The sequence below is a fragment of the Microtus pennsylvanicus genome, chromosome 19 (genome assembly GCF_037038515.1).
Source record: "Microtus pennsylvanicus isolate mMicPen1 chromosome 19, mMicPen1.hap1, whole genome shotgun sequence".
Lineage (NCBI taxonomy): Eukaryota > Metazoa > Chordata > Mammalia > Rodentia > Cricetidae > Microtus > Microtus pennsylvanicus.
In genome coordinates, this window is record NC_134597.1 from 25748413 (window position 1) to 25776344 (window position 27932).

Below are 27932 nucleotides of genomic sequence, written 5' to 3' on the forward strand. Positions count from 1 at the left end.
AAAGGCCCTTCCTGTGACCACTGAGACCCCCTGCACACAGCTCTCATGTTCCATACCTTTGTGGCTAATAGTCGTGTCAGATAGATTTCAGACACCATCTTGCTCCCCCGGTCCCCTTCCTTCTGATCTCCATGCTCATGGTTCTTCACCAGATGCCACAACTTGACTCCACTTTCCAGGTCAGGGGTGATCATGGGTGTTCGGGAACGGAGGCTGTCAGGGCTGCCTGTGTACCGGATCATGTTTTCTGCCGAAGCAAAGAATGCAGCCCGGTACAAGTAAGTCCATAGAGTCCTGTACCCGGCAACTCCCCGCATGCTCCTCTCCCCAGCCAGGCCACTCTTGTCTGATCCTTCCTGCCACTGGCTGGCGCTGCTACCTTGCCTCCGTGTGGCACATTCCCCGAAATGCGGTACGTCTTTCCTGCCACCTCCAGGAATTATCTGTCGCCAATTCCACCCACTTAGGCCGCCCTCCTTCTGTACTTGGCATTGAGTCAACCCTTAATTATTCAATTTGTAAAAATGTAAGCTTGTACTTCTTTTACACTTTTCCTTGTGCAGGTTTGCAAGTCCTGTGGCATGTGTGACCAATTAAATGCTTAGGTAAGAGCAGGTAGCCTATCTCCCTTAAAGACTCAGGTGAGGTGGTCAGGTGAGGGCTCGCCAGGGCATCTGTTTGTCTTTGCCTCCCTCTGGCCTGGGACACTTCTTCTAACTTCTTGCTGAATGTCCTTCCTATATTTTAATTGTGGTAAAATGGGAACTGAACAGGGAGAGGATAATGTCCTCCTCTGTCCATGTGTGGCCTGTATGTTCACCCTCTTAGCATCCACAATACCCTGTGAGGTTTGCCCTTTTTCCCGAATCCCTGCTCGACAACAAGAATGCCACTGCTCAGGGTGGTCAGGTGTCCCCCAGCACACACGTGACAGAGCAGGCCATTTCTGGACTTCCGCCTTACACCCAGAGCCCTTTCCCTCCTTCCCTTTCACAACACGGCATAATGACAGTGTGACCTTTACCGGTCTTTTGACCTCTGTGCTGTTGAGTTATAGCTTACCAATGAAATAATAATTATTTAATTCACTAGATTATTGTGTGCTTGATATGAGATGATGGGGAAGGTAAGACTTATAGACTGTATGACCTCATGAAGGGCGGGTTCTCTCTCTCTCTCTCTCTCTCTCTCTGTGTGTGTGTGTGTGTGTGTGTCTTTTTCTCTCTCTCTTTAGTGAGCATGCATATGTGTATGTACATATATGGAAGTCAGATGTCAACCCTGGGTGTCATTTCATAGATGCCATCCCTCTTGATTTTTGAGATGGGTACTCTCACTGAACAGTTCACCATTATGCTAAGCTGGATAGCCAGTAAGCTCGAGGTCTCTTCCTATTTCCACTTCCCAGAGCTGAGATTACAAGTACATCTCACCATGCCTGGCATTTTCATATTGGTTCTTGGAATCGAACTTAGATCCTCATGCCTTCAGGACCCTTTACCAATTCAGCTATTCCTGGCCCCCAAATTTCTTTTTGCCCACAGATAAAGTACATATTTATGACTCAAAGCTAGTGATGGGAACCGGTTACCTCTGTCCCATCCTGGCTCTCTTCCCCAGTGGTCAACTGACCTGATCCTCTATCCAAGCCAATGAGGTCTGTTGACAACACCTGCTCGGGATGTGCCTACCTCCCACCCCTGACGCCTGGTGAGATCTTACCATATTTACTTGCTGAAGTCCTGGAGACTGTGGAGTTGTTCCCTGCATTGTAGGCTGTCACTTGCTTGGACACTAAAGCCACCACAGAGCCATCTGGCACCTACAGGGTAAAGGCTTCTAAGGGCCTGGGCATGGAATCTCTTCCCACCCATTCCAGGAAAAGGGGGCAAATTAGGATTATATGGGCTAATGAGGGACAATTAGCACTTTGTCGGGAACTTGGGCTTTGGAGACCATTCCTTTCCCTTTTGATAAGGCAAGACAAAGACCTTAGTACTAGCAGCTTTAGGGCTTCTGTGGGGGATAAGTTCTGGCAGGAGCCGCCCCTCCCCTCACTTTTTCCCTCCCTAGGCTTTCTGGAAATCACCCAGACTTAAATGTTCAGGAGGCCTTCTAAGCAAGGGTCCATGCCATACAAGAAGCATGCATGTCACCATCGTATCTCCAAAGAGGCTAGGGATCTCTGACTGGGTGACATCAGCTCCCACGGGGTCACCAAGGGTCATGGATTGCTGGTGAAGAATGCATTGGGGACTTGGGGTCTAACCTTGAGTGGCTGTAATTTACAACCTACTTGACCAGCTCCTGGCTTCTGTCATCAGCTCACCTGGTAGTGGGCTACCGTGTTGAGTCTCTTCCAGTCATTCTCGATCTTGGTGGTGATATCTTCATCCTGTAGGATCATCCTTGCCCCACTTCCTTGCCGCCACTCTGCAGGGAGAGTGGTAGCAATTTAGAAAGGTCCTCTGGTCCCTCCTGGGAGCATCCTGCGTCCTCTCCATATGAGTATCACATAGTGCCATCTCCAGAACACATTCAGACAGACTAATGCAAACACAAGTCCCCAGACAGGATCGGTTTAGATGCTCTCAAGGCAGAGAGGGCCTGAGCACTAGTTCTGGTCCTAATTCAATGAATTAAAATCAAAAGAAGGGGGGTGTCCACCTGTCCTCCCCTGCACCTATCTGCTGTGGGCACTCACCACGGTGCTCACCACATCGAGAAACATTATGCAGTGTTCATGGGGTGAGTGAACTGGGAACTCAACAGAACACATAGCGCTCAGCAAAGCGTTGGCAAATGAAGGTGGCCCCATCACGGCAGCTCCACTGGCTGTCCATAGTGGGAAGTCCCTGTGCTGACCAAAGCTGTGCTGCAGGTCCCTCACTATAGCCCTTTACCTTTTCCCTGCCTTGTAGGAATGGAGGGGGCACCCTCAGAAAAGGGCTGGGTGAAAAGGCACGTGGACCATTCTTATATCCCCAGACTCCCATCTCCACCAAACTGATGTTAATAACATCCATCACAGAATCTAGACAGCACTTAATTGTTTTAATTTATCTTAATATACATGCATACATACTTATGTACACACAGACATACATACAAATTAAATCCCTGCCTTCCTATCCCCTACTCCAGTATCTACACCCCAGGACCTTGCTGTCCTATTGAGCACAGATCACACACGAGAGGAGAACACATTGCGACCTTGAAATATACAAGTGGATGTATATGTGCACAGCAGCTCTCTTACACGTGCTCACACACGTGTGTACGTACACACAGATACCATTCCACTGGACATACACCCAACAGGAATTACTGTCTCTTAAAGTCAATCATAACGTGTGTCCTGGCCAAGAAGCTGATGGTCTGGCTTCCAGGCAGCCAAGGCAGTGCTTCCTGGCTCTCAGCTGCTGGCGCTCCTGAACTGTGCAGAGCAACTGGGCATGCTCAGAGTGCATGTAGATAGATGCAGGCATACTTTGCATCACACCACCTGGCTGGCCTGCCACAGTTCTTTCCTATGGGCCCCAGAGACACATGTGCAGATTCCCTACTTTGCTTCCTGCCTGCTACAGCCAGACTGTGCCTCCCCTGCGGGTCCCTGTGAGGCACAGGAAGTTCTGTTTCCTCCTACATCGTGAGGGCAATGGTTAAAACTGTTGACACCATCAAGCATGGAATCCAGACCCAGAAGGGAAAGCATCATGCCCTGAGGAGGAGCAGAGGGGATCCTGGTATCTGAGCCCAGCCTTCCTTTACCAGGGCATCCGTCATGCCCAGCTTAGGACCATGCTAAAACTCAAAGGGATGATTCAAGCAGTGATGCTTGCTCACTGGAGTGGAGAAGTCTCTGAGGATGCCTGCCTCTGAGGCCTGGAGATGACCTTGATGGAATCGCTTTTGGTGATTTGAGTCTGGGGCTGGAAGGATGCTGTGCAGGAGGGAAGTGCTCTGTGAAGCACTTGGATGACCCAAGTTCCCATCTGACACTGGGCTGCCCTGCTTCTTTTAAATTCCCCATAGGTCTACAAGCTCTCATGCCAGCAGAGGAAGAATCTCTATTCTGGTCAAGCATCTGATTCTCAGTGCATTGGACTTCAGTGAAGACCAGTAGGCTGAGGAACATGGCAGTGGGCATCTTCTGCTTTACATGGTGAATGATGCCAGGTGAAGTCAGAAGCTGTATGGATTGGATGGAGGCAGCACAGGGAAAACTTCAAGGCACACCACAGAGGGTGGTCAGCATTCTGCACTTTAGCCTACCAGCTGGGCTGGAGAAGATACTCCCTAAGGTAGAGCTCCCAGCCCTCTAACGTACTGGTACCCTTTCTAACAGAGCTAAAGAAGTCTCAGCGGCATCTGAGCTGGACCCCAGGACAGAACTTCCATTGCAAAACTCCTCCTGAAATTGTGCAATGCATGGACTGTCCAGACAGACTTAGCAGCCATGGTTGTGAGTCTTGTCCAGTAATTATGTAAGCAAATGGGAGACAGTCTGTTTCTATGCCCCCATTCAAAAAAGTAGGGCAGAAAAAGGCCGTGTCTCCCCAGGGGCACAGACTGTCCTTGGAGTCAGAAATTGATGATGCCTGATGCCTACCAGCAGGGCTCGCATGGTGCACAGCACACAGGAAGCACTTGACAAATATTCATTCAATGAATGAATAAGCAAACAAACAAGCAAATGGGGAAAGGCACCTATGACTTGGCAATGGTTGCCTGTTTTATCATCAGTCAAAAGAGGACCTCATGTTTGCATCCCTAGCAGATGGACCATGAGCGACAGCTGGAGCTGAACTGTGAAATGCTATGAGCAACCTGGGATAAAGGATTATGGGAACTGAGAAATGTGACCTGGTCTTTGATTACTGTCCCACATTCCACCAATGTTATAACTAGGAAAATGAAAAACAGGTCAGGTCATAAAGCCAGACATGGAGGCCATCATACCAGGCTGCTTTTCAATGTACTAGCCAGCTAGGTTCACACCCAGGAATCTTCACAGGCTCCCCCTTGGGGTCACTCAGTGTCCACAAAAGGAGTCCCTGTGCTCCGGGTCTTCTCAGTTCAGAGGGTGGGTGTGGACAGAGCTCAGGCACTGTGCCCTAGGACCAGCTGTGTTCCGGGAGGAAGGGAAAGGAAGGAATGGGCTTGGAGATTGTTGAATCTATTTTGAAACTAAAAAGCAACTACTACTCTGTAGGTTTTATTTTTTAAAACTCTTTGGGGGCCTGCCACTCAGCTCTCAAATAAATACACAGAGACTTATTCTTACTTATGAATGCCTGGCCTTAGTTTGGCTTATTTCTAGCCAGATTTTCTTAAATTATCCCGTCTCCCTTTTGCCTCTGGGCTTTTACCTTTCTCAGTTCTATATACCTCTCTTTCCTTCATACTCCATGGCTGGCTGTGTGGTTGATCCTGGCATCCTTCTCTCCTCCTTTCCTTGCTCCTGCCTCTTCTTTCTTCTCCTGTTTATTCTCTCTGCCTGACAGCCCCACCTATCCTTTCTCTCCTGCCTAACAATTGGCCATTCAGTTCTTTAATAGACAAATCAGGTGTTTTAGAAAGGCAAAATAACACAGCTTTAAGTAAAGTGAAACAAATGCAACATAAAAAATGCAACACCTCTTTACATAAGTATTTAAACATTCCATGGCATACACAAATTGAACCCATTAAAACTAATATTTCACAACACTAATCTTAAATATTTTACATCGGCATGGATTTTTGTATATTGATGCATGTTTATGATTCTTTTTGTTATACTGTATATATGTTTCTACTCTTGTTTAAGGTACTGTGCCTATACAGCTCATTTAACAATATAATATAAATTCTGAGTCCTTGAAAGTTATTATTACAAAATAGGTTAATTAATACATATGGTTAGTAGTTAGTCAACTAACGAACACATTTATGGTCATGTTAGGTATGTTTCCAAGGTCAAACAGAGCTATATTTAGATAGACAGGTGTTCTTCAAATACTTCGGAGACCTAAATATTCAAATACAGAATACGAAATTTAAGATGTTTAAGGCTTTTCATGACAGGGGGCAGCACCAATTCTACTTCAGAGAAGATGATGGACATCAAAGAACCTCCACATGGAGTGTGTTTTCACATGGCAAAGTTATCCACTTGGCAAGAAACTGCCCTCTCCATGACTGCTGACAGATGGTATGCTGCCTAAATTGAACAATCAGGACACAAAAGAAAGCAACTGTTGAACTTTGGCAAGACAACGTAGGGCAGTCCTTTAAAAAAAAATCCTGCTTCACAGAAAAGTCTGTAGGCCAAGGAATGATGCTCCCACATTGCAGAGGAAACTTGAATGACTGACCAGGCAGCCAGCTGTTTCTGTCATTTCCATAGTTTTGGAAGTTGCTTGCTCTGAACTTCATGTTTGCTAAAGTAATATTTTATCTTTCTTGGGTCTCTGATGGGAATTGAAGACTAGATGGCTAGTTATATAGTATACTTTGTTAAGAAATTCAGAAAAAAACTTGAATAAAAGATGTAAAATTTGTAAGTCTGATAAACATAAAAGCTTAAGTTGTTTATCTAAGAAGATGTTTTAAGGTCTAAAAAGATATTTTTAGGATGGTAGTACAAGTTATATTAAAAAAGGTTTAGGTATAAAATTTTGGGCTCACTAAGATGGGATAGATAATACAATATTTTCTCCAAATTTGCCAAATACAAATGGACTAGATATTGTAAATGCAATTCTTATCTGATAATTGACCTTATTGTATATAATTTTACTATGTTAGAGTTCAAACCCTTCCTTTTAATTTAGACAATATCTGATCATTGTTCTTTCTGTATATACTTTTACTATGCTAGCGTTGCAACTTTTCCTTTATTTAGACAAAAATGTTGTAGGATATGCCACAGTGGGCATAATGGAGATGAGGTAATGAGCCCTGAAGAAGAACATAGATTTAAAAAAATGAGTTAATTTAAGTTATAAGAATTGATGAGAAACAAGCCTAAGCTAAGACTGAGCTTTCATAGTTAATCATGTCTCCATGTCATTATTTTTGGGCTGACGGTCCCAATGAGAAAATATGATTCCATATGGTACCCAACATAGAGACTTGATTAAGAACAACTACATTAGGGGTCTTCACAGACTCCCCCTTTGGGGTCACTCAGTGTTCACAAAAGGAGTAACTATGTTCTGGCTCTTCTCCATGCATAGGATGTGTGTGGGCAGAGCTCAGGCACTGCCACCTAGGGCCAGCCATGTGTTGGGAGGAGGAAGGGAAAGGAAGGGATGGACTTTTACCCTCACCTATGGTCAGGCCGATACTGGCATGTGGCTGTCCTGACTAAAAATCCCACTTGGGACTTTGGGGGTCTTTCTTAGGCCTGGAGTCTTCCTTAACAGTGTTCTGCCATACTGATGGGATGGGCACATGTTTTACCCTACATCCAAGATACTAGCAAGGATGCTGGACAGTGGGCAGGAGAGACACATACTTACCACTGATGCCAATGCTTAGACACAGGGTCTAGGGCTACAGAAAGAGCCTCTGGGCTGCCCAGTCTTACAGCCCCCATCCCAGCCCTACACAAGGGCAGATGTATCTGTGGGTACCTGGAAGGTGGCAACTAATGTCTTTTAGTCTCAAGCAGTTAGGGATGTCTCCTTAAATATCAATATAAGGACTGTAAGTTAGAATTAGGGGGCACTTAGCCTTGCCTTCAGAGTCCTTAAGCCTGTTATTTTTGTTACTTCTTACACAGAAAAATTGCTATGTGCTTTTTAACCTGAACGATCTGAAAGGTTTTTAAAAAATGAAGTTCTGTATCATCCCAATCCACTGTTGATGAAAGAAAACCTGAGGGCTGGGTAGCTGCTATTGGAAATTCCATTCATGAGACTGGGATAAAGAAACACAGAGCTGATCTCTGGATGGTGGGGCATACGGGAGCACAGCTGGAAGGCACCCCTGAATTTCCAGGCCGACTTTCAGTAGATCACCAAGGAAACTGCTCCCCAGAACTGGGCCAGGGTCTCCACATTTGCCCTGCTGGAAAGCTCCATTTCCTTTCCATGTCTACACTGACCAACCATCCATGCTGGCCTAGAGCCTCCCAGAGGCTAGCTCTGGCTTCTGGCTTCCCAGCCATATACTGTTCCAATGTCCTGTGCCTACCATGTTGAAAACCCAGGTTCAGGGGACCCAGACCTCCACTGTCAGTCATTCGTCCAGACTCCCACTGCCCCCTCATTCATTTATTTGTTCATTCACTCGGTCATCTCTTTGCCAAATAAACATTCAATATGTCCTTCATTTTTAGAAGGCCTCCGGAAGAATCTAACTGTAGACTTGGGCTCAGCTTTCTGGAGACTCTTGTTCTACTCCCCGAGCTTGCCCTGAGAGCGTGAGCCATTGCGCTCTAGGGAAGAAGGCAGGCACCAAGGAGAGGCCAAATCAAGTCAAAGTCATTTGCTCTCTCTGTCCTACAAGCAGCCAGCACCTCTGATCTGCATGCTGGGTCCATCAACCCTCACCCCACTGCAAAAGCGACAAACCTGAGATGAACTTGGGAGGTAGACTGGGCCTTCCTGTCCACAGTCTTATAAGTGGCAGTGCCCAGGGCCCCATGCTGCATGCACTATTGCCTGTATCAGCTCGGGGAGGGCCCCAGAAGGGGTCACCTCTTATTTATGTTCCATATTGTTGCATGTTCAATATTAGGTGTTATGAAGAACATAGAAGGAAAAAAGAGCTCCGGTCTCCAAATCCTTAGTTCTGTGTTAGTGGAAACCAGAGGAGTGTCTCCTAAAACCTGGGAAAACCAGTGTTAAAATTACTCTTGGGCTGGTGAGATGGCTCAGCCGATAAGGTGCCACCAAGCCTGCAAACCTGAGTTCAGTCCCCAGGACACACATTGTGGAGAGAGTCCTCTAATTTCCACATGTGTGATGTAGAACCCGTGTGCTTCCATACCCCATCACATGTACATAAAATAAACTAAAATGTGATACAAATTAAAAAAAAATAAAAACCTTCCCTGTATGTCCCTTCTTTGCTCTGTATGAGGTGACCATGTCGGGACAACCAAGGCACAGTGCAATGAATCAGCCAACGGCAACGTTCTGGGCGGACGTTGAGACAGATGGGGCTGCCCTCAAAGCCAGGAAGCGGGGAGATACAGAACTCCTCCAGGTATCGGCTGAGATGCCAAGCTCAGTGAATGACATGAACCTTGGGGCTGGGTAGCTCTTGACAATACTTCTGCAGGTGAGGACACTGACTGGGTATTCTGGTCCAAAGGGGCACTTGTGTGACCTTCACAAATCATGAATGAGTAGGTTGGAGCAAAAGGCTTGAGGGACTTTGGCTATCAGAAGATTCCCACAAGATCCATTGGGCCAGACCATGGTATGTGAGGTTGAGCTGAAGGCTGTGGGTTGGGGAAAGGGAAAGGCAATTTTAAGGCAATGGGGATAGAGAAACCTATAAAGAAGGCTACTTTTCTTTGAGACAGAGACATGAGGGGTGGGAAAAGACAGGGAGGGGATAGGGCAAAGATCACATGAGTGTTTGGGACATGGGCCAGAAGCACTTTGAACTGTGGATGGAAGACGGGAACTGGGCCTCCACCCATCTGTGAGGAGGCATGTGGCTGGCAGCGGAGATTTGGGCTCAGAGTGGAGAAGGCAGCGCCTGCAGCTGACCTGGAAGGGGACACTGCCTCCAAGGGAGCACCTAGTCAGATGTTATACTGAAGGGTGAACCAGGGCCTGCAGGATGCAGCAGTTCCAGCCTTGGCCCTTGAAGCACTGTCTACAGGTAGGCTCACACATGCATGGGTGTACACACACACACACACACACACACACACACACACACACGGGAGGCAGGAGAGAGATAGAGAGGGAGAGACATGGGGGTGGGGAGGCGTAGCAGTATAGCTCATTCATCATTTTATTCCAGGCAGGGGATCCTTCACACGCTGTGACAGCCCAGGGTCTAGCTCTCCTGTGAACACTCTCAGGTGGTCTTGTCCCAGGAGGCTTCCAAAGGGCTGATGCTGACAGGCAAAGTGAGGAGACTGCATGGGGAAAGCCAGAGCCTAGAGGCATCACTTTCCACCCCTTGGACTCTGGGGCCGGCTCTCCCCGGAAGCCCACTCTGTCCCATCACACAGAACCCCTGGGAGGCTGGAGGAGGATCAAGATTCTCTTGTGTACACCTGTGAGCAGGTGAGGCCATGGCAGCCTCAGCAAAGGGCCTTGACTCTCCCTCTACTCACTACTCTGCGGGATCTGGGACAGGGACCACAGGCAGTTGGAAAAGCTATGAGATGGTAGTGGGTATGGAGTGAGTACTTAAGGCTTGGCAGGGTACTGTGGGCCTGTAACCATAGCTACTTATGGGGTTACGGCAGGAGAATTAGAAGTTCAAAAGTGCCTGGGCAACAGAGCAAGTTGCAGGCCAGTCTGGGCAACTTCGTGGAGACTCTGTCTCAAAACAGAAAGTAAAAAGAGGTTTGGGCATATAGCTCAATGGTAGAGTTTTGTCTAGCATGCATAAGGTTCTAGGTTCAATCCCTAGACCTTTGATAGCACACAAGAAAGAATAAGAACACTAACCCACGTGAGGGATGCGGCCATCTAAAACTATAATGTTAAAGAAAAAACATTTATTGTGACAGCGAGTTCTCAAGTAAAAAATGACTGTACTATGAAATTTAGGGCTTAGGAATAATTTCAAAAATGGGGATGTATTGTAGGTCCTGTAAACTGGGAAGTGCCCTGCCCTGGCTATTCTCAGGAGAGGCAAAGGAGAGCCTAGCCATAGATCAGTGGGCTTTTGAGCTCAGGGTCTTTCTTATGTGTGTTAGGCAAGCACTGAACCACTGACTGAGCAACACCCACAGCTCTCTTTTTTTTCCTTCATTTTATCCTCTGAGTCAAAGCCTTACAAGTTGCCCAGCTATCCTTGAACTCATTCTGTAGCCTGGGCATACCCGCCTTGAACTTGGGATTTTCCTGCTTCAGCCTCTTCCATAGCTGGGATCACTGGGCTGTACCATCAACTCAGGCTCCAGTAGATATTCTGACATAGTCTGGCTCCAGACTGTGTGCTGGGTCAAAACAGAATTAACAGGCAGGTGGTGTCCCTGGTGAGGAGGGGAGGTGACCCTGGCATTCATATGCATGTATCAAGAGAAAATTGCAGGCTGTGGCCTCTCTCACCATAGCTCAGCCCATGGGCCCACGCCCTGCTCCAGGCACCAGGGACAGAGGACAGACTCACTCACAATCCAATTTGTTATACTCGCACCTTCCAATGAGAGGGGGGAATGAAATAAAAAAAAAGGAGAAATCCCATTATCTTTATCTGTCCTTCCCATCACCCAGCAGAAAATGCAAACGGGGGAGAGACAGCTGCCATGAACTCTTTATATTCTACCCAGAAGAGGATGTATCCTTTATGGCATACAGCGATTTCTTATTTGAAAAAAAAATATCCTTTCTGAATGACCTCAGTAGCAAGACAGAGGTGGGGGTGGGGTGGAGATCCAGGAGTCATTGACATAGCATTGGCTTAAACTAGAGGGATCTCTGGAGGTCGCAGGCAGTAGCAGAGGGTGAAGAAAGGCCTATGGAGGAGACGACAGGAAGGAAATGGGTCTTCTCTCCACCTCCCCGTTGTGAGACATAGACCTAAGCACCATGCCTCTCTGAGCCTCTGAATCAATTTGCCACTTGTGCTAGGAAGCTGAAAGTAAACATTCCCTCTGGGGAATAGAAGGAGATGTCAAAAAGTATTTTTTATCTCAGAGATAAAAATGCCCTGTCTGCCCCTGCTATTATGTTTAGCGTGGCGACCTTCTCCTAGGCTCCTGGTCACCATTCCAGGCAGGTAGCTTACAACAGGTGAGCTCTGAAGATGGGCGGGCTATTGAAGAGTTGAGATGCAAACAGGTCCCTGTCCAGACACTCCAGGGTAGTCATGGCAGTGAACTGTTGGGGCCAGCTAGTACATTCAGAGTGGAGTGCCACCTGGACACTGTGCTTTGAGAACCCCGATCTCCCAAAACCTGTCCGTGACTATCTTTCCTTCCATACATTCCAACAGCTTTCATCCAGGCAGACCCTGGACTTTGGGTCCTGTGATGGTGAGTTTTTTGAATCAACTAGGCAGGGCCCTAGTACACTCGACAAAATATTATTTAGCCTATTTGTGTGAGGTATGGGTACAGAAGATTAACTTCTAAATCCAGGGACTTGGGGTAAAGCAATTATTCTCCAGAATGTGGGTGGGCTTCATCCAACCAGCTGAAGGTCTACAGAGAGCAAAAGGCTGGCCATCCATGAGTCAGAGGGAATTCTGCATGCAGGTGACCATAAGCTGTTCCCTGGGCCTCCAGCCTTCCAGTACAACCTGCAGAGTTTGGACCTGGCAGCCTCCAAAATCATACCGTCAGTTCTGTAGAAGATGCACCCCTCCTACACACACACACACACACACACACACACACACACACACACAGGGAAGAGAAAGATGTTCCTCAACTTAGCCAGAGTCACGCCCAGATAAACCCACCCTTAGTGGACCATATAAAGAAAAATACATCCTAGATTACCCAAGATTAAACACACTAGAGCACTTAATAGGCTCCACAGCTGGGCCAAGTTATCCAACCAAAGCCTGCCTTTTCTAATGTGGTGAAGATCTGCTGTACAGGGTAGAACACGTCACTGGCCATGAGCAATAGAACACTGGGCTGTTGGCTCTGTTTCCTTCAGATCCCTGCCAATCACAGCTGCCCACATAGTTACTTTTACATCTGGATCTAGACAAGCTCATGGAGGGGTGAAGGGAATGCTGGGAAAGCGCCAATCCAAGCAGCCATAGTAGATGTGCCAGGGACAGCAGCTGCAGGCTGGACCACTGGGAAGAAGAAACTACAGTTCATGCCCGGTAGGGATGAGCAGGGGATGGATATCTTTGGGATGATAACAGAGGTGCTAGAAGGGACTTCTTGCTTCAGTTGAGTCTGGGATGGGGGCTAGTCATCTGGGGAGAGGAGACACCCTCCACTGCAGAAGCAAGAGCTAAGGAGATTGGGGGGGGGCTGATCTGCTCTCTTGGCTCTGCCCAGGGATGACAGAGCCTCACCCCGTCTGTGTGCCAAGTGGCCAGGTGGCCTTTGGCATTGGCTGATTTGTGGTAACAATGATATCCTTTCTTACACCTTGATGTGAGCTTCTAAAGCACCTTCATCTCCATGGACAACTCGCCTCACCTCCCTCTCCCTACAAGGCCAGAAAACGACTTTCGGGTGATGGAGGAGGCTTTCTTTTCCATGCTTTGCAACCTCGTTTTGGTCTGAAGAAAACTAGAGTTTGGGGGCTGCCTCCAAACTCCTGCTTTAATTTTAAAAAAGAAGAACAACCTCGCGAGAAGAATACACAGCTGGGCTGAGCAGGGGGGCCCTTGGGAAAACACAGCAGGATACCATCTCCCGTGGGAGGTATCTCGGGTTCACGCTGGTGAGATTGTGAGCCCTGAATTGACAGTAGCTTTGAGTTTCTGCTGTAACCGTTCTGCTACAGGGTAGTGTGATTCCTCTGAGGGCGAGTTCAAGAGCACCGACGTGGGAGAGGCAGTCTGCTCGGGTACCTGGGTATAGAGTTACCACAGGGAGTACTGGCACACAGACTCCTCCAGTCCTAAGAACAAGACACTTAGAGACCCCTCCCAAGAAGGGGCACAGGGTCCTGCACACATCTAGTCTTAAGCCTAGTGGGAGAAGACAGGGTTGAGAGGGGATCTGAGACATTCAAGGAGCTAACTGAAGTTCCTGATTTTCAGGATCTTTAGGCGTCAGAATCTGGGGGAGGTGGCAGTTAGGGTGGGGAGGCTGAAACATTACCCTGGATTTGAGCAAAATCATAGATGCCCATCTGTCTTATTCACCTTAGCTTAGAGCCCAGATGTGTGCTCAGGGCTTTGGGGGGTCTTCCTACCCCCCATATTGGTTTCCAGGACTCAACACCATCCTCATACCCTCCAGGATCCACAAACAGTCACAGCCAGTGTCCTTAGCAGCAAGCATCCCCCCCCCCCGCCTCCTGTGGTCCAGACATGCCACGTAAAAACTTCAATGTATCACTCCCACTGAACTCTTACTATGAAGTAGTTGCTGTAATTATCTCTACCTCATAGGCGGAAAAAGAAGGCACAGATAGTCTAAGTACTTTTGACGAGATCATACAGCAAGGTCCTAGGGACATCAGGCTTTGCATGCAGGTACCACAACAATGCTAGAATTGCCCTTTTCCATCCTAGTCTCTTCAGAGCCTCCTCCAGAGGACACCGCAGTATGACATTCTGCAGAGCACTCTGGCAAAGTACAAATGACCCGGGGTGGAATGCCCTTGTTTGTACAGGCGATGCCATCTCTTCACGGAACATTCAAATACAGTGTCACCCTCCTCCACAGTGGGCCGTCACATCTCATTTTCCTCTATTCTCTTTCTCCATCCTCCATGGCTGACCCAGATCCCTCGAGCTGTGAGTATTCAGCAGAAATTATAGGCCCAGCACAGAGGGGAGGGAGAGCCTGGAGGGAACAAAGGCAGTGTCGAGAACTTGGCCCCAGGGGCTGCGAAGAGCAGACTTTGCCTTCACAGGCCGTCATTTGGGTATGACACCTGCAGTCCCAGACCTCAACAACTCAAAGGACCACAGAGGCACTCCCTGCCAGGAAGGCTTGCCAACAGTGTGCCTAGTGACCTTGGTCCCCTCTTCTGTTTGAGACTCATGAACCTTCCCCCACCTATTCCAAGCAGATTATAAAGGCAAACTCAGCCTTCCTCCCTCCCTCCACCCACTGGTCCTTCTCTGTTCCCTGAAGCCCAGCTCTGCTTACTGCTGACCCGAGAAGGCACGAAGTGACCAAGATCAGCCACAGGGATAGCCCTGAGAAGCAGCCCTCTTACCCAGGTCCATGTCTGCAGCCTTGGGCCGGTGGGAGCATGGTACATTCTTGAAGATGGCATCCAGGATCTTTTCCTTGACCTGGGTGATGGTGTCACAGTTGAGGATCTTCACAGGGACCTCTGGGCTGTTAGCGTTATCTGGACTGACACAGCTCAGGACCTGAGGGTGGCAGGAAGAGGTCACACAGGTGAGGACAGTGGGAAAGACTCCCCGATCTCAGCATCACCCTGGGATCCTTCGTGGATGGCTCCTCTCCATGATGGACTATGGCGGGGTCAGGGCAACTCCATCCTGTGCAGAAAGGCAGGATGGCACCATGTCTTCAACATCACTGCAGGAGTATAAGCTGTCCCCTGAACTTCCTATTAGCATGGATGCTCTGATTGCCTAAGGGGAACAGTGATGGAAGTGATGGTAGGGAGAACATCTATTACAGGACAGATATGCACACATATGCAGTTCCTCACTTGTATACCCGTATGCTAGGGGACACTCCATTAGCACACCGAGACATCACTTCAAAGTCCACTTCATGTTATCACTGTTTGCCTTATTCCTCCAATACACAATCGCAGCTCTCTCTCTCTCTCTCTCTCTCTCTCTCTCTCTCTCTCTCTCTCTCTGTGTGTGTGTGTGTGTGTGTGTATGTGCGTATGTCTCTCTCTGTCTCTCTCTCTGTGTCTCTGTCTCTCTGTCTCTCTCTCTGTCTTTCTCTCTCTCTCTCTCTCTCTCTCACACACACACATACATACATACATATGCTCACACACATGCTCAGTACTAATGAGAAACCGGCTCCTGTTTAAAAAGATTTAATAGCTTTGGTTTTGGGAAGCATTTCAGGTTGATTGGGGGCTGCTGGATCTATTAGAAACTTAATGTATTCTTTAAGTATAAAAAGGTGCCCTTTAAAAACTACAGCTTCAGGCCCCCCAAGAGGCCTCGCTGGCTGTGACCCTGAAGCCCTGGTCAGGCGAGGAGGCTGCTGCTAGTGCGCACGGCCTCTAGTTCTCATTTCAGAAAGAGGTGGGAAAATTGAAACGGCTTCACCAGCTGTTGGCTTCCTTTGAGAAGTTCAAAGCGTTCCATTGGCCATCCTTATAGTGTGTTCTTTTTGTATTGCTGATACTTTGGGGTTCCCTGGGTGGACTTCAGTGGAACAGGAAGCCGGGTATGAGGTATGGGAATGGTGAGGGATATATAAGAGCCAGGCAGAGAGCCCTGGGTATTTGGGGACTTGAGGCCAGATGTCTTGCTTCTCTGGGCTCCCAGCTAGCCTTTTGTCCCTGGAGCCTGAGTGTTCCATGTCCCTCTCCTTCTCAGAACTTCAACACCCCATGCCCCTCCCAGTAACTATTTCCCAATAGCCCCATCTGGCTCACAGAACCAGACTCCAGCCCTCCGCCTGCTCCATGTGGTGGTAATCAGAACCCTGGCCCTCATTCCTGCCTCTCATTAGCAGCTGGACTGCTAGGGGCACAAACGCAGAACATGCTTATTCCATTAAGAAGGGAAAGAAGGGGGGCCCTAAATCTATAAAAATCAAACTCTCACCTTCAGAATGTCCTGCACTGAAAATAAAATAAGGGAGGCCAGGCCTCTGAGCTGAATGCCTATGAAGGCCTTCTCCCAGCCACTCCCCGCTCCTTCTCAGAACCTCCCATACCCCTCCCTCCTGCTCTGGCCACCGTACTGTCCTGTCCTATTGCCAGGCCAGTGATGGGCAGTTCCACCTCCCCTAGGCAGCAACAGAACCTTGTCCAGACTCTTTCCCCAGAAGGACCATGAAGCAGAGACTGATGCTGAAGGGTGATCTCCCAAAGCATGTCAGGGCAGGCACTGATCTTCCCAGGTGGAAGCAGTGGCTCACAGAAGACAGGGTCCCAGGTTCAGAAAAATGTCTTCTACTCCTGGCTCTTAAGTGCTTCAGACCCATGCACCAGGTGCTTTCTCGGCAGGTTCCCAGGGAGGCTCTAGCCATCTGGAGGACTCCCAGGGAACATTTAGCATTCTCTCAGGTTCCTGGGAAGGGATGCAATGTTCAAATAGGCTCCTGGGGTGGGGTGGGGGGACCTAGACAGCTCGTGGGCTCCCAGGGGACACACATCTCATACTCTGGCAGGTGACTCGGTATGCATCTTATACACCCTACCAAGTTCCCGGATATCTAGCATTCAAGAAGGTAACCTGGCAAGCATCGAGTCTTCTAGGAAGCTCCCTGGCAGGTAACCATGTGAGTGTCTAGCACTCCAGCAGGCTCCCTGGTATTGCAGTGTAAATCCTGGAGATCTCCCATGGCTGTGCTAACTCAACTTTCATCGGGACCAGGCCACGAACAGCAAAGCCAGAGTTCCCGGGGCTCCTCCAGTTGCTGCATGTCCCCACCCTTCCCACCTTTATATTCGAGCTGCTCAGCAAGAGTCTCTGCTGCTCTGTCTGTCCTGGTGCAGGACCATCTTCCTGCATCACCACTGGGTGGAGCGTCCCCTTCACAGGTAGGAGCATCCTTCCCCGCAGCCCTGCCACATCCAGGCGAGATAATCGCCCATTTCTCTCCCTTCCTTTCCTGGACTATCTTCAGATGTTCCCAACTTAATGATTTCTTCCCATTCTCTCTAAGTCTGTCACCTGCCACCAGCTGGGCACCATCTTTCAGGCAGTGGAAATAAAGGCTGCTGCAATTTAGGACTGGAGCATGATTGTGATCATAACTCATTGTGTTGCACGGGGATGGAGGCGGGTGGGACGGGAGACATTTAAAGGTATTCCTCTCTCACTAAGAAATCCATTCATGCCTCTGTTTTTGGAAGGGTGTGTTCCTTCTCCATTTTAATTGCAGTCTGTGACTTTCTTCTGTGAGCTGGGAACTGAGAGGGAGCAGAAGCCTCACTCACAGGCCACGTCTTCAGGTTCTCAGCAAGTCAGTCTATTGGGATTCCCAAGGGCCCTTGGAAAGATGGGGATGGGAGAATCAGGACAGCCTCCCAGTGAGCAGAAATCGCTTTTTTCTGAGGGGGACCATCTTCCTACCTGGCCATAGGATCTGAACGTGTCTGTGTGAGCACCTGTTCCTCCCAGCCTGGCCTCCAACCTCATCCCCACTCGATCCTGACTACTCGGTACAGCACCTGTCTGGAGCCATGCCCATGCATTGGCTGAGGAGTCTCTGAGATGCAGCTGAGCCTCTGGGCACCCTGGTGCATGGGCCACAGGGAGCAGAGGTGGGCACACAGCAGGCATCTGCCTGAGCCCTACAACCGACAAAGCTGGAAAGGTGATTTGTTCAGCATTTTCGCCATTTCTTCTTCAGGAAAGGGCTGCCCAAGTGCCAAAGCTGACCTACGGGAGCAGCCAGAGGGCTTACCAGGGTTTTGTATTCGATCTGCTGCCGGATGAGCTTGTCCTCGCTCAGGGAGTAGCGGGCCTCTCCTGTGATGGCGTCGATAGGGCCCTTCTCCATCTGCTGCTTGATGGCACAGAACAGGGAGAAGAGGGGCTCCCCAGCACACTCCTGCGTGAGAGAAGAATCCCAGTATTAGAATTCAGGGATCCAAGGTATGCAGGGCTCACCCTACTGTCCTTGCTGTCCTGGTCCTGATTGTTTCTTGGCTCACTTTTCCCATCTCCTCTTCTACGCTCTTCAGATTTGCATGGGTTCCTGCCCTGTGGGCCCAGGTGATTCTGTAATTTCCTGCCACCTGTTCAGAACCTGCCCTCCCTTCCTTACTTCCTTTTTTCCTTTCTTTTCTTTCTTTCTTTCTTTCTTTCTTTCTTTCTTTCTTTCTTTCTTCCTTCCTTCCTTCCTTCCTTCCTTCCTCCCTCCCTCCCTCCCTCCTTCTTTACTATCCTCTCTGCTCCTTCTCCCGCCCCACCCCATCCTGCTTTCTTTGTGAACCAATCAGGAGGCAGAGGTTGGTTCTCTGAGTTGATGACTCCTCAGCCTCCCTGGCCCACCCTCAGTTTATCTGCAGCAGCATGACTTCGTGCCTGCCCTGGGACCCTTCATCAGCGTCCATAAGTCTGATACTGGGGGCAAAGAGAAGCTTGGGAGGGGAGAGGAAATGGGGAACTCACAGGTGACCTGTGTTCAGCTGAAAATGGGAATTTAGCTGAGGACCAAATGGAACCCTCTCACTTGGGTCTTTCTTGAGTTCAGTTTCCCGACAACAAAGAACTACATTTCTTGTGGGTTGGGTATGTCGGGCTCCATAAGAATAGACATATAGGGGTTATAGAGTCGAGTGTGGCAGGCTGAGGAGGTAAAAGGCTTACATCCAGGAGAGGAAGAACTTTAGTAGGATTGGAAATGTGTGCTCATCACATCCTACCTTGAGGAACTTGTAGAGGAGGAAGGTGAACCAATTGGTCAGCATCTTCTCAGCCACTGACTCCGTCCTGGCATCCATCACCAAGGGAAAAGGGGAAAGAAGACAAGAAGTAGCTGGTCAGAGGCCATGGGCTAGGTAGAGTGGGGGAAGAACCTGCCACCATCTTGCTGAATACAGTGTCTGGTGACCTAATGTACAGGAGAGTCTTATGGCGTGCCATGCCCCCAGGGCTGAGAACGAGCTTTTTCTGAAAATCTGGAGCCTGGCTGCTGGGCCTGCATGTGCTGTGTGAAGGTTTTCCTTGTCTACAGAGGTGCTTTCCCATCTCACTTCTTCACAGCAATGGCAATGGCCTTCACATAAGTTGTCCAGTTGCTATGGGTCACATGTGGCTACAGAATAGTTGAAATGTGGCCAGTGTGTCTGAGGAGCTAAAGTCTGCCCACTTATCTAGTGAATTTAGATTTGAGTCATTACATGTAGCTGAAGACCTGTTGGATAGTACAGCCTTAGGAGAACTTGGGGAGAGACCAATGCATTCCTATTGGGAAAGAAAGGAAGAAAATCAAAACAAAAGGCTGGGGGCTATTAATTGGGCAGGGTATAGGAAGGAAAGTGGCATAGAAAGGCGATACAGTAGAGAGACAAGATATTCCCTTTGGAGCCTGTTACCTTATCTAGACTCAGAGCATTAACAGCCACACAGAGGGTGACCATAGCCTGTCCACAGATAAGCTAACATTGTCGTATCTCAAAGGCTGCTGAGTACTTCTAAGGAATGCTTCTGCACTGGCAGAGAATACTTTTTTGAGTATAACCGCCAACTTTCATGTCATGACTGAAGCCTGCTTATTCTTTCCTTATGTGAAAAAAGATGCTGCCCAGCAGTGGTGGTGCATGTCCTTAATCCCAGCACTTGGGAGGCCAAGGCAGGAGTGTCTTTAGTTCCAGGTCAGCCTGGTCTACAATGTGAGTTGCAGGTCAGGCAGGGCTACTCAGAGAAACTCTGCCTCAAAAAAGCAAAAGAAGATGTGAGGGAGGGAAGAAGGGAGGGAGGGGAGAGGGAGGAAGAAGGAGGGAAATAGGAAAGGGGAAGGGAAGGGGAGGGAAAGAGGGATGGGGAAAGGAAGGAGGGAGGGAGGGAAGAAGAAGAAGATGCTGTCAAAGTGTTGCTGATTTGAACCGCACACATTCAAGGATGGAAACTTGTGTTGAGAGTATAGTCAATGCCAGGGACAAACTAGCCCGTCTAGACAGATCTTGGTGAACTTAAATACATAGTTGCTAGAAAATACTGATAACTGAAACCTCCAGGTGTTTGGGCAGCTGCTGGTATGCAGGGAAGAGAAACAGGAAAGAGAAAGAGGAAGACTATTGTGGGGAGCCAGTGGCAAGAAGAACAGAAGGAAGTGGGGGAGGGAAAGTGCACGAGCATCCGGGGAGCACAAGAAGAAAACAAGAAGAGGAGAGAGACCCAGAGCGAGATCATGAGACCATGCCAGGAAATTGTCAGTGGGAGTTGCTGGCAGGCGGCGGCAACCCTAGAATTATGCCAGTGGGTGGCTACATGGTGAAAGCAAAACAAAAATCAAAATTATCTACCTTGCCGTTTGCAGAGCTGTGGGATTCTCCTTGGCACCATAGTCTTTTGCAGCTGGGCAGGCAAATGTGCACCCCCCCAAGTCTAAAACAAACTATTTGGAAAGCTAAGTATATCTATCTGCCAGACAGGGAAGCAGTATTGAGTCCTGGAGTCTGACCCAGAGACCACAGGGGCAAAGGTCAGGAAGACAGGATGGAGTGGTCTGGCCAGAGAGCTGAATGTGGTGGTTTCCACGGTGTTTTCTAACTGTAGCTGTACCAGGGCTATTATTATTGGAATAACAGCTGAGAAGAGAAATGGGTACCCTTCAAATGGATGCCCACATAGAATAGGAGTCCTGTGTTTTCTAACCAAGCCAAATCACAGGGTAGGAATGGCTGACGCTTGTCTGGCCTTGTGGGTTTAGAAACACACCTGCCCTGCAGTGGTGGTGCATGTCCTTAATCCCAGCACTTGGGAGGCAGAGGCAGGCAGATCTCTAAGTTCCAGGCCAGCCTGGTCTACAATGTGAGTTGCAGGTCAGTCAGGGCTACTCAGAGAAACCCTGCCTCAAAAAAACAAAAGAAAAAGGAAGGGAGAGAGGGAGGAAGGGAAGAAGGGGGGAGGGAGGGAAGAATGAGGGAGGGAGAGAGGAGGGAGGGAGGGAGAGAGGAGGGAAAGAGGAGGAAGGGAGGGAGCAAATGTTATGGCTCAAATGAGATGCTTTCCACAGGTTCATGTGTTTAAATGTTGGATCTCCAAAGCTGGTAGCGACACTATTTTGGGGGTCATGGAACCTTTAAGAGGTGAAGCATTGCTGGAGGGTGGCCACAAAGTCACTATTTCCTTCCTCACCATGATGGACTCTACCTCCTCAAACCGTGAGCCACAAGAAACTTTTCCTACTTTAATTTGCTTGCTTTGGGTGTTTGGCCACAGTGATGAGAAACCTAATACCATCTTACTTTGTCCAGCAGAGAATCCAGAGCCTATAGCAGGGGTCAGGACCTGCTTGCCGGGCTGCACTGAGTCAGTTGTTCCCCAAAGACTTTCACTTCCTGTTTTTCAAATGGTAACACCCATTCAAGCTGCTTAGTTCACTGTTAACCTGTAGATCCCCATCAGGTCTGGGAGTGGCCCAAGAACTTCATTTCTATAGTCTTGTATGCTGTTCTTGCTGCTGGTCCATCAAGAGTCTGAGGTCTGTTTCTACTTCTAGTCCTGGCCTAAATGAGGTCAGGTCATGGCCTAACTGATCTCTGATACAGAACTACGTAATTCAGGAGCAGAAGGGTGGGGTATCAGGGAAACAGATGTGTGGTGAGCTGGTCTGTAGGCATGCAGGTAATGGGTGTGACTAGCCGCCTGCAGGTCAGTGTTTTACCTATAGGAAGCATAGTTGATCCCTCTGAAGCCTACCTGGTACAAAGAGGGCTCCAGGATTCATACCTAAGGCTTGGGCTGGGGTAGGGGTACTCTGACCTCTGCTGGCCACCTTAGGCCTCTCTTACCTCCTGAGCAGCAACTTGGGATGGTTCTTGCTCTCCAGGTTCTTATCAATGAGGTCAGCCAAGAGCTGCTTCAGCACATCGGTGGCATACTCTAGCTTGCTCTGAAGGACCGTCATGATGAGAGAGGCCACGTTCCCTCGGTCACGCATGGAGAAGCTGCGCTGAGACTCAAGAGTGCGGATGAAAGATAAGAGGAACACCTTGTTGTTGATGAGCTGGGCGAAGAGCTTCAGGCCTTTCTCCACACGCTCCTGCCGGTAGCCTGGGACCTGTGGGGGGATGTGGGGTCCTCACATGAGCTTTAGGGTGCCCCATTTACTGCTTCACAGAATAGGCTCCTGTTCCCCTTAGTCTAAACACAGTTGATCTGGCTAACACTACCAAGTCCTTCTCAGGTGTCAGGCATGGGGCTTAGTATCTTTTTAACCTCCATCACAGCACACAAAGTGGGGAGGTAGTTACAGTCTTGAGACTCAGCCACTAATACTAGGAGAATTAACCACAGTTCCCAAGAAGTAGCAATGAGATTTGAACCCACTTGAGGAGACTCTACAACCTTAGCACTTCCCTGATGGTGATGCAGAGTCAACAAAGGGCCTGTGCTCCTGATCACCTCCTAACTCTCTGGAGCCCTGAAAGGCCAGAACTGCTGTGGTTTGTGTTCTGTTTCAGGGATTACCAGGCCTGGGCTCCCGGTTAAGCTAACACCCACCCCTTCCTTCTCCATTCCCAGAGGTCCTGTGATCAAACAATCAAGATGACTGAATTTTCCCAGGACTCTGACACCACCACACTCTGTGTGTCAGTTAGGGCTTTACTCGCTGTGAAGAGACACCATGACCGTGGCAACCATTCTAAAGGAAAACATTTAATTGGGTGCCTTACAGTTTCAGAGATTTAGCCCATTATCATCATGGCAGGGTATGGCAGCATGTAGTTAGACATACTGCTGGAGAAGGAGCTGAGATTGGAGAGGGAGCCATATCTTAATCTCACAGGTAATAGGAAATGGTCACACTAAAAGAAGCTTGAGCAAAGGAGACCTCAAAGCCCACCCACACAGTGACACACTTCCTCCAACAAGACCACACCTACAAAATCACACCTAATAGTGCCACTCCCTATAAGCTTATGGGGGCCAATTCCATCCAAACTACCACACTCTGTAAGCTTGTGCAAGTTTGTTTATCTCTTAGGGACCTCAACTTACCTACTTTAGGAATAGGAGAGGCAGGCCTTGAATGGAGCACCCTTGTGTTCTCTACCCAGGAGAAGGAAGGTGACTCTACCTTCTTCCCTGCAGGATAGGGGGGTTGGGAAATACCCAGGAGGGTACAATCATCTTAAGAGAGATTTGTTGGCTGCCTAGCTAAGCATGAAGGGCAGTCCCTAAGATGTCCAGGAAGGGGCACAGTAGCCCTGTTCAGAAGAACCTCAGGCTGGTGTCTCCAAGATACCCAGCAGCAAGGGAAGGGATGGATGCTCCATAGCCCCGAGATGGAAATGTTCCACTCCTCACCATAGCGAAGTGGCCAGTGCTGTGAACACACTGAATGAAGAGGACAGACACTAGAGTGGGCTAGACAGGCGCTAGAGTGGGCTAGATGGACATTAGAGTGGGCTAGACGGGTGCTAGAGTGGGCTAGACGGGTGCTAGAGTGGGCTAGATGGGCGCTAGAGTGGTCTAGATGGGCGCTAGAGTGGTCTAGACGGACGCTAGAGTGGGCTAGACAGGCACTAGACTAGAGTGGGCTAGACAGGCACTAGAGTGGTCTAGACGGGCACTAGAGTGGTCTAGACGGGCACTAGAGTGGGCTAGACGGGCACTAGAGTGGGCTAGACGGGCACTAGAGTGGGCTAGACGGGCGCTAGAGTGGGCTAGATGGGCACTAGGGTGAGCTAGATGGGCACTAGAGTGGGCTAGACGGGCACTAGGGTGGGCTAGACGGGCGCTAGAGTGGGCTAGACGGGCGCTAGAGTGGGCTAGACGGGCGCTAGAGTGGGCTAGACGGGCGCTAGAGTGGGCTAGACGGGCGCTGGAGTGGGCTAGATGGGCGCTGGAGTGGACTAGACGGGCGCTGGAGTGGGCTAGACGGGCGCTAGAGTGGGCTAGACGGGCGCTAGAGTGGTCTAGACGGGCGCTAGAGTGGTCTAGACGGGCGCTAGAGTGGGCTAGACGGGCACTAGAGTGGGCTAGACGGGCGCTAGATTGGCTCACTCCTCACACAGCACCATTCAAACTCTGATTTTGGACAGGAAAGATAACAGTAATAGTGAGGTTGTTTGCTTGGGCAGCTGGAAGGGCACACAGGATGCCTAGAGACCTGGTAATGCCTCTTGATCTGAACAGCCACTCAATGGATGGGACAGGTGGGCTCTCTTGAGGACCTGTCAGTCACTGTCCTGAGCAGGGATATATGCATATTGCTTTGCATGTTTGCTTTTGAGAAAACCAATGAACTCTTGGGAATGCAGCCACAGGCCTGGCCCTCATAGGTAACTTCTTGGAACACTGAGCAGGGCTTGTCTCCTTGAGTGCATCACCTGAATGTATTGTGAGGCAGAGGGACAGAGATGCCAAGGGAGATTCTTAAGGGCTATGTCCCAACCCCTCAGGTCTTTGAGAAGGACTGCAGGACTGCCATGTATGTCAAAGAACATTGTTTCAAAGTTAGTCAGGCTTGGGCTAAATTCTGTCACCGTCACTCACTAGCTGTTAATTTCTTCACCAGAAAAGTATGTTGTTGAAAGAGCTAATATGCATACGGACCTTTCTCTCTGCCAAGTCTCCTTTGGACTCTTTCTGATATATTGGCCTGTTTAATCCACAGAACACTCTAGGGTGCGGGCTGTGTTAGGACCTCTGGAACAGCATGAGGACAGGAGCTTCCTCAGGATCCCAAGACAGAAGCCTCCAAGCTAGGCCATGACCCAAGCTGTCAGGACTGTGTCCTACCATATCCATGGGACATTGCATGGTACAGACAACTTGTGAGAAGCCTGTTGTGCTGAGTGCCACCCACAGTGGAGTCACAAAGGGCGGCTATTTTATCCTGCCGTACTCCCGGGGTTTCAACTAGAAAGGGCTGACAGAGGCAGACAGAGATCGCCTGTTGGCTCTAGGTCACAGAAGGTGGAAGAAATAGTCATTCTCCCCTCAACTCAGAAGCCCCTGTGTTCTGGATTCAGGCTGATGTCAGCTAAAAGCAAGTTCCCAGTCCCCAGCTCCTCTGCAGAGGGCACACTGGGCCTCCATCTACTCTGCATAGAAGGGGGTCTTAAGCGAGCTTTTCTGGCAGCAGGTCATTCTGATGGTTCTGGAATCTCAGAGGAAGCCTGTGTGCTCCTAGAACCAGTCCCGTGTCATCCTCTGACCGCAGCACTTGGAAAGCCAGTTCTCAGATGGAGAAGGGAGGACAGATCCAAGAGTGTACAGTAGGTATCAGCTAGGACAACCTGGCAACTCATCTTGTCCCTCATCATAGCCCCACCCTCCTGAGTCCCTCATTGTCACAAGAGGGCCCAGCTTTGATTTACCTTATACCCAGCTCCTTTGGTTCCCTGACCCTTGGTGGACAGATGCAGTACTGGCAGCGGATCCATGGTAGCCTCCCTCTGCCACAGCTCAAGCATTCATTTACCACCTGCCTGCTTCCTCCTGACTTTTCCCCTAAAAGTGTGATTGGCCCCTCACACCCGTGGTCATGCTTTGCATCCTCTCCTTCCAGCCCTCCTCAGCGTGACTCCTCTGCTACTTGAACTAACTATGGCAGATACTACTGTTTCCTGGGCACTGTGTGCCTTGCACATATTGTGTGCATCCTTAACAGTCTTAGACAGGACGGTTGTGATCTTCTCAGCGTCTTAGAGAAATTACCACACTTGTCGCAGGCCACCCTACTGTTAAAGGGCAGTGCTGGATTTTCCAACCCAGTCTCCCCACCTATCACCACATCTATCCCACTCCTGGATTCAAGGGCTATCTCAAAGCTAACACAAACTTCTCCCTGCAGCTTTCCCAGGCACAGCCACCCACCCAGCTGCTCAGGCTGTCCTGAGAGAGAGGCCGTCAGAGGAAGAGGTAGTCACGAGCAGGTTTGGCAGTGCAGCATATGGAGAGGACACTGTGCCAGCTCCATGGCACTCCACCCTCTGAACCTACAGTGTGGGCTTCTCTTGCACCTTAAAAAATTCCTATGCCCGTGGCCAGCAAGCACCTGGGGTTCATGGCAGGACAGTTTTGGCTAGCCTCTTGCAAATTGTCTTGATACCACTGTCAGCAGCCTGGGTTCTGGAATCAGAGGGCATTGGAACTGTGTGTGGAAGCGAACTCCAACCTCTCCAGAGTCTACTGCCTCATCTATAAAATGGGAATATGAGGGCCTGTGTCATAATGTTTTACGAACACTAAATGAGATAATGTGTGTGGAGTACGTGGCACGCAGCCTGTGCAGAGAATCAGCAGTGGTTTTACTATCTGTCTCTGCATGTCCTGGACTGCTGTTTTCTGGTCTCTGTTTGCCAGGAGTTTCTAGATGTCTAACATGCATCCCTCTCTGTCCTGGAGCTGGAGGTGGACATTTCCTCCCCGTCTGATAGAGAGTGGAGATGGAAGTGAAGCATCTTGGGAAAGGGTACCCAGAACCACCACTCTCACACTCTGCCGCCCCTCCCCACCCCTGGCCAAAGTCACTCTGAAACCAAATACTCTTTATTACCCAGATGGTTCTGCACTTTAGTTGAATTCTGCGCCTATAAAACTGGATAGTAAATTTTAATTGTAACCCAATAGGTTAGAATTTCGGAGCCAGTGATGGGTCGAAACTGGGAATGAGTGGCTGGTAGTTCTTTGTGTTTTTAAAGGACTGGCATGTGAAAGTCTCTTCCTCGAGTGCCTCCATTGCCCCATGTGATCTAGTGACCTAGCGAAGCAAGAAAAAGGCTCCCTTTATACCTTCTGCTGTGGCCATGTGGCCATGAGGATGAAATGGCAGGGAAACACGGCTTTCATAAATGGGGTATCTCCACACCCAGAACACCAAGGAAGAACGTTCCATAGCAAGGACAAGTTGGAAACGAACAAATATTAGTCCAATAAGACCACATAAGGCCCACAAACCCCATAGTGTAAGCATGGTAGAGCTAATTTCTGGGTCCAATTTTGACATGGGCTTCGAAAACCCCATTCAAAAGTTATATGCTCATGTAGATGGGATTTTGAACTAGTGAAATGAAGAAAATAACTATATACCCAGTCTGGTTGAAGTCTTAGGTTATTTCTTCTGATGTCCACAGACAGGCTATTACCACCCTTGCTAGGATTGCTGTGTCCTCTCTGGTACAGACAGGCAGACAGACAGACAGACAGACAGACAGACAGACAGACAGACAGACATTCTTTCACTCAGATGTTTCCGGCACTGATACGCTATGCCAGGGTCCCCACCTCAAATCATGACGGCGAAGCACATAGTCTCTACACCAGCAACGCACACACACAGACAGTGACCTATCTGC

General features: G+C 49.2%; 1 protein-coding gene across 2 annotated transcripts in view; it reads right to left on the minus strand.

The window, feature by feature from the left end:
- Positions 1 to 27932, minus strand: part of Plxna4 (plexin A4) — a 452981-nt gene that overhangs the window by 19746 nt on the left and 405303 nt on the right. For both annotated transcript variants that reach the window (XM_075953914.1, XM_075953915.1), the window contains exons 22-28: positions 22416 to 22684; positions 19323 to 19389; positions 18359 to 18505; positions 14994 to 15153; positions 2330 to 2433; positions 1723 to 1822; positions 57 to 247 (exon numbers count right to left, since the gene is read on the minus strand). In XM_075953914.1, coding sequence (XP_075810029.1) covers positions 57 to 247; positions 1723 to 1822; positions 2330 to 2433; positions 14994 to 15153; positions 18359 to 18505; positions 19323 to 19389; positions 22416 to 22684 — 1038 coding nt within the window. The remainder of the gene's footprint in view (positions 1 to 56; positions 248 to 1722; positions 1823 to 2329; positions 2434 to 14993; positions 15154 to 18358; positions 18506 to 19322; positions 19390 to 22415; positions 22685 to 27932) is intronic.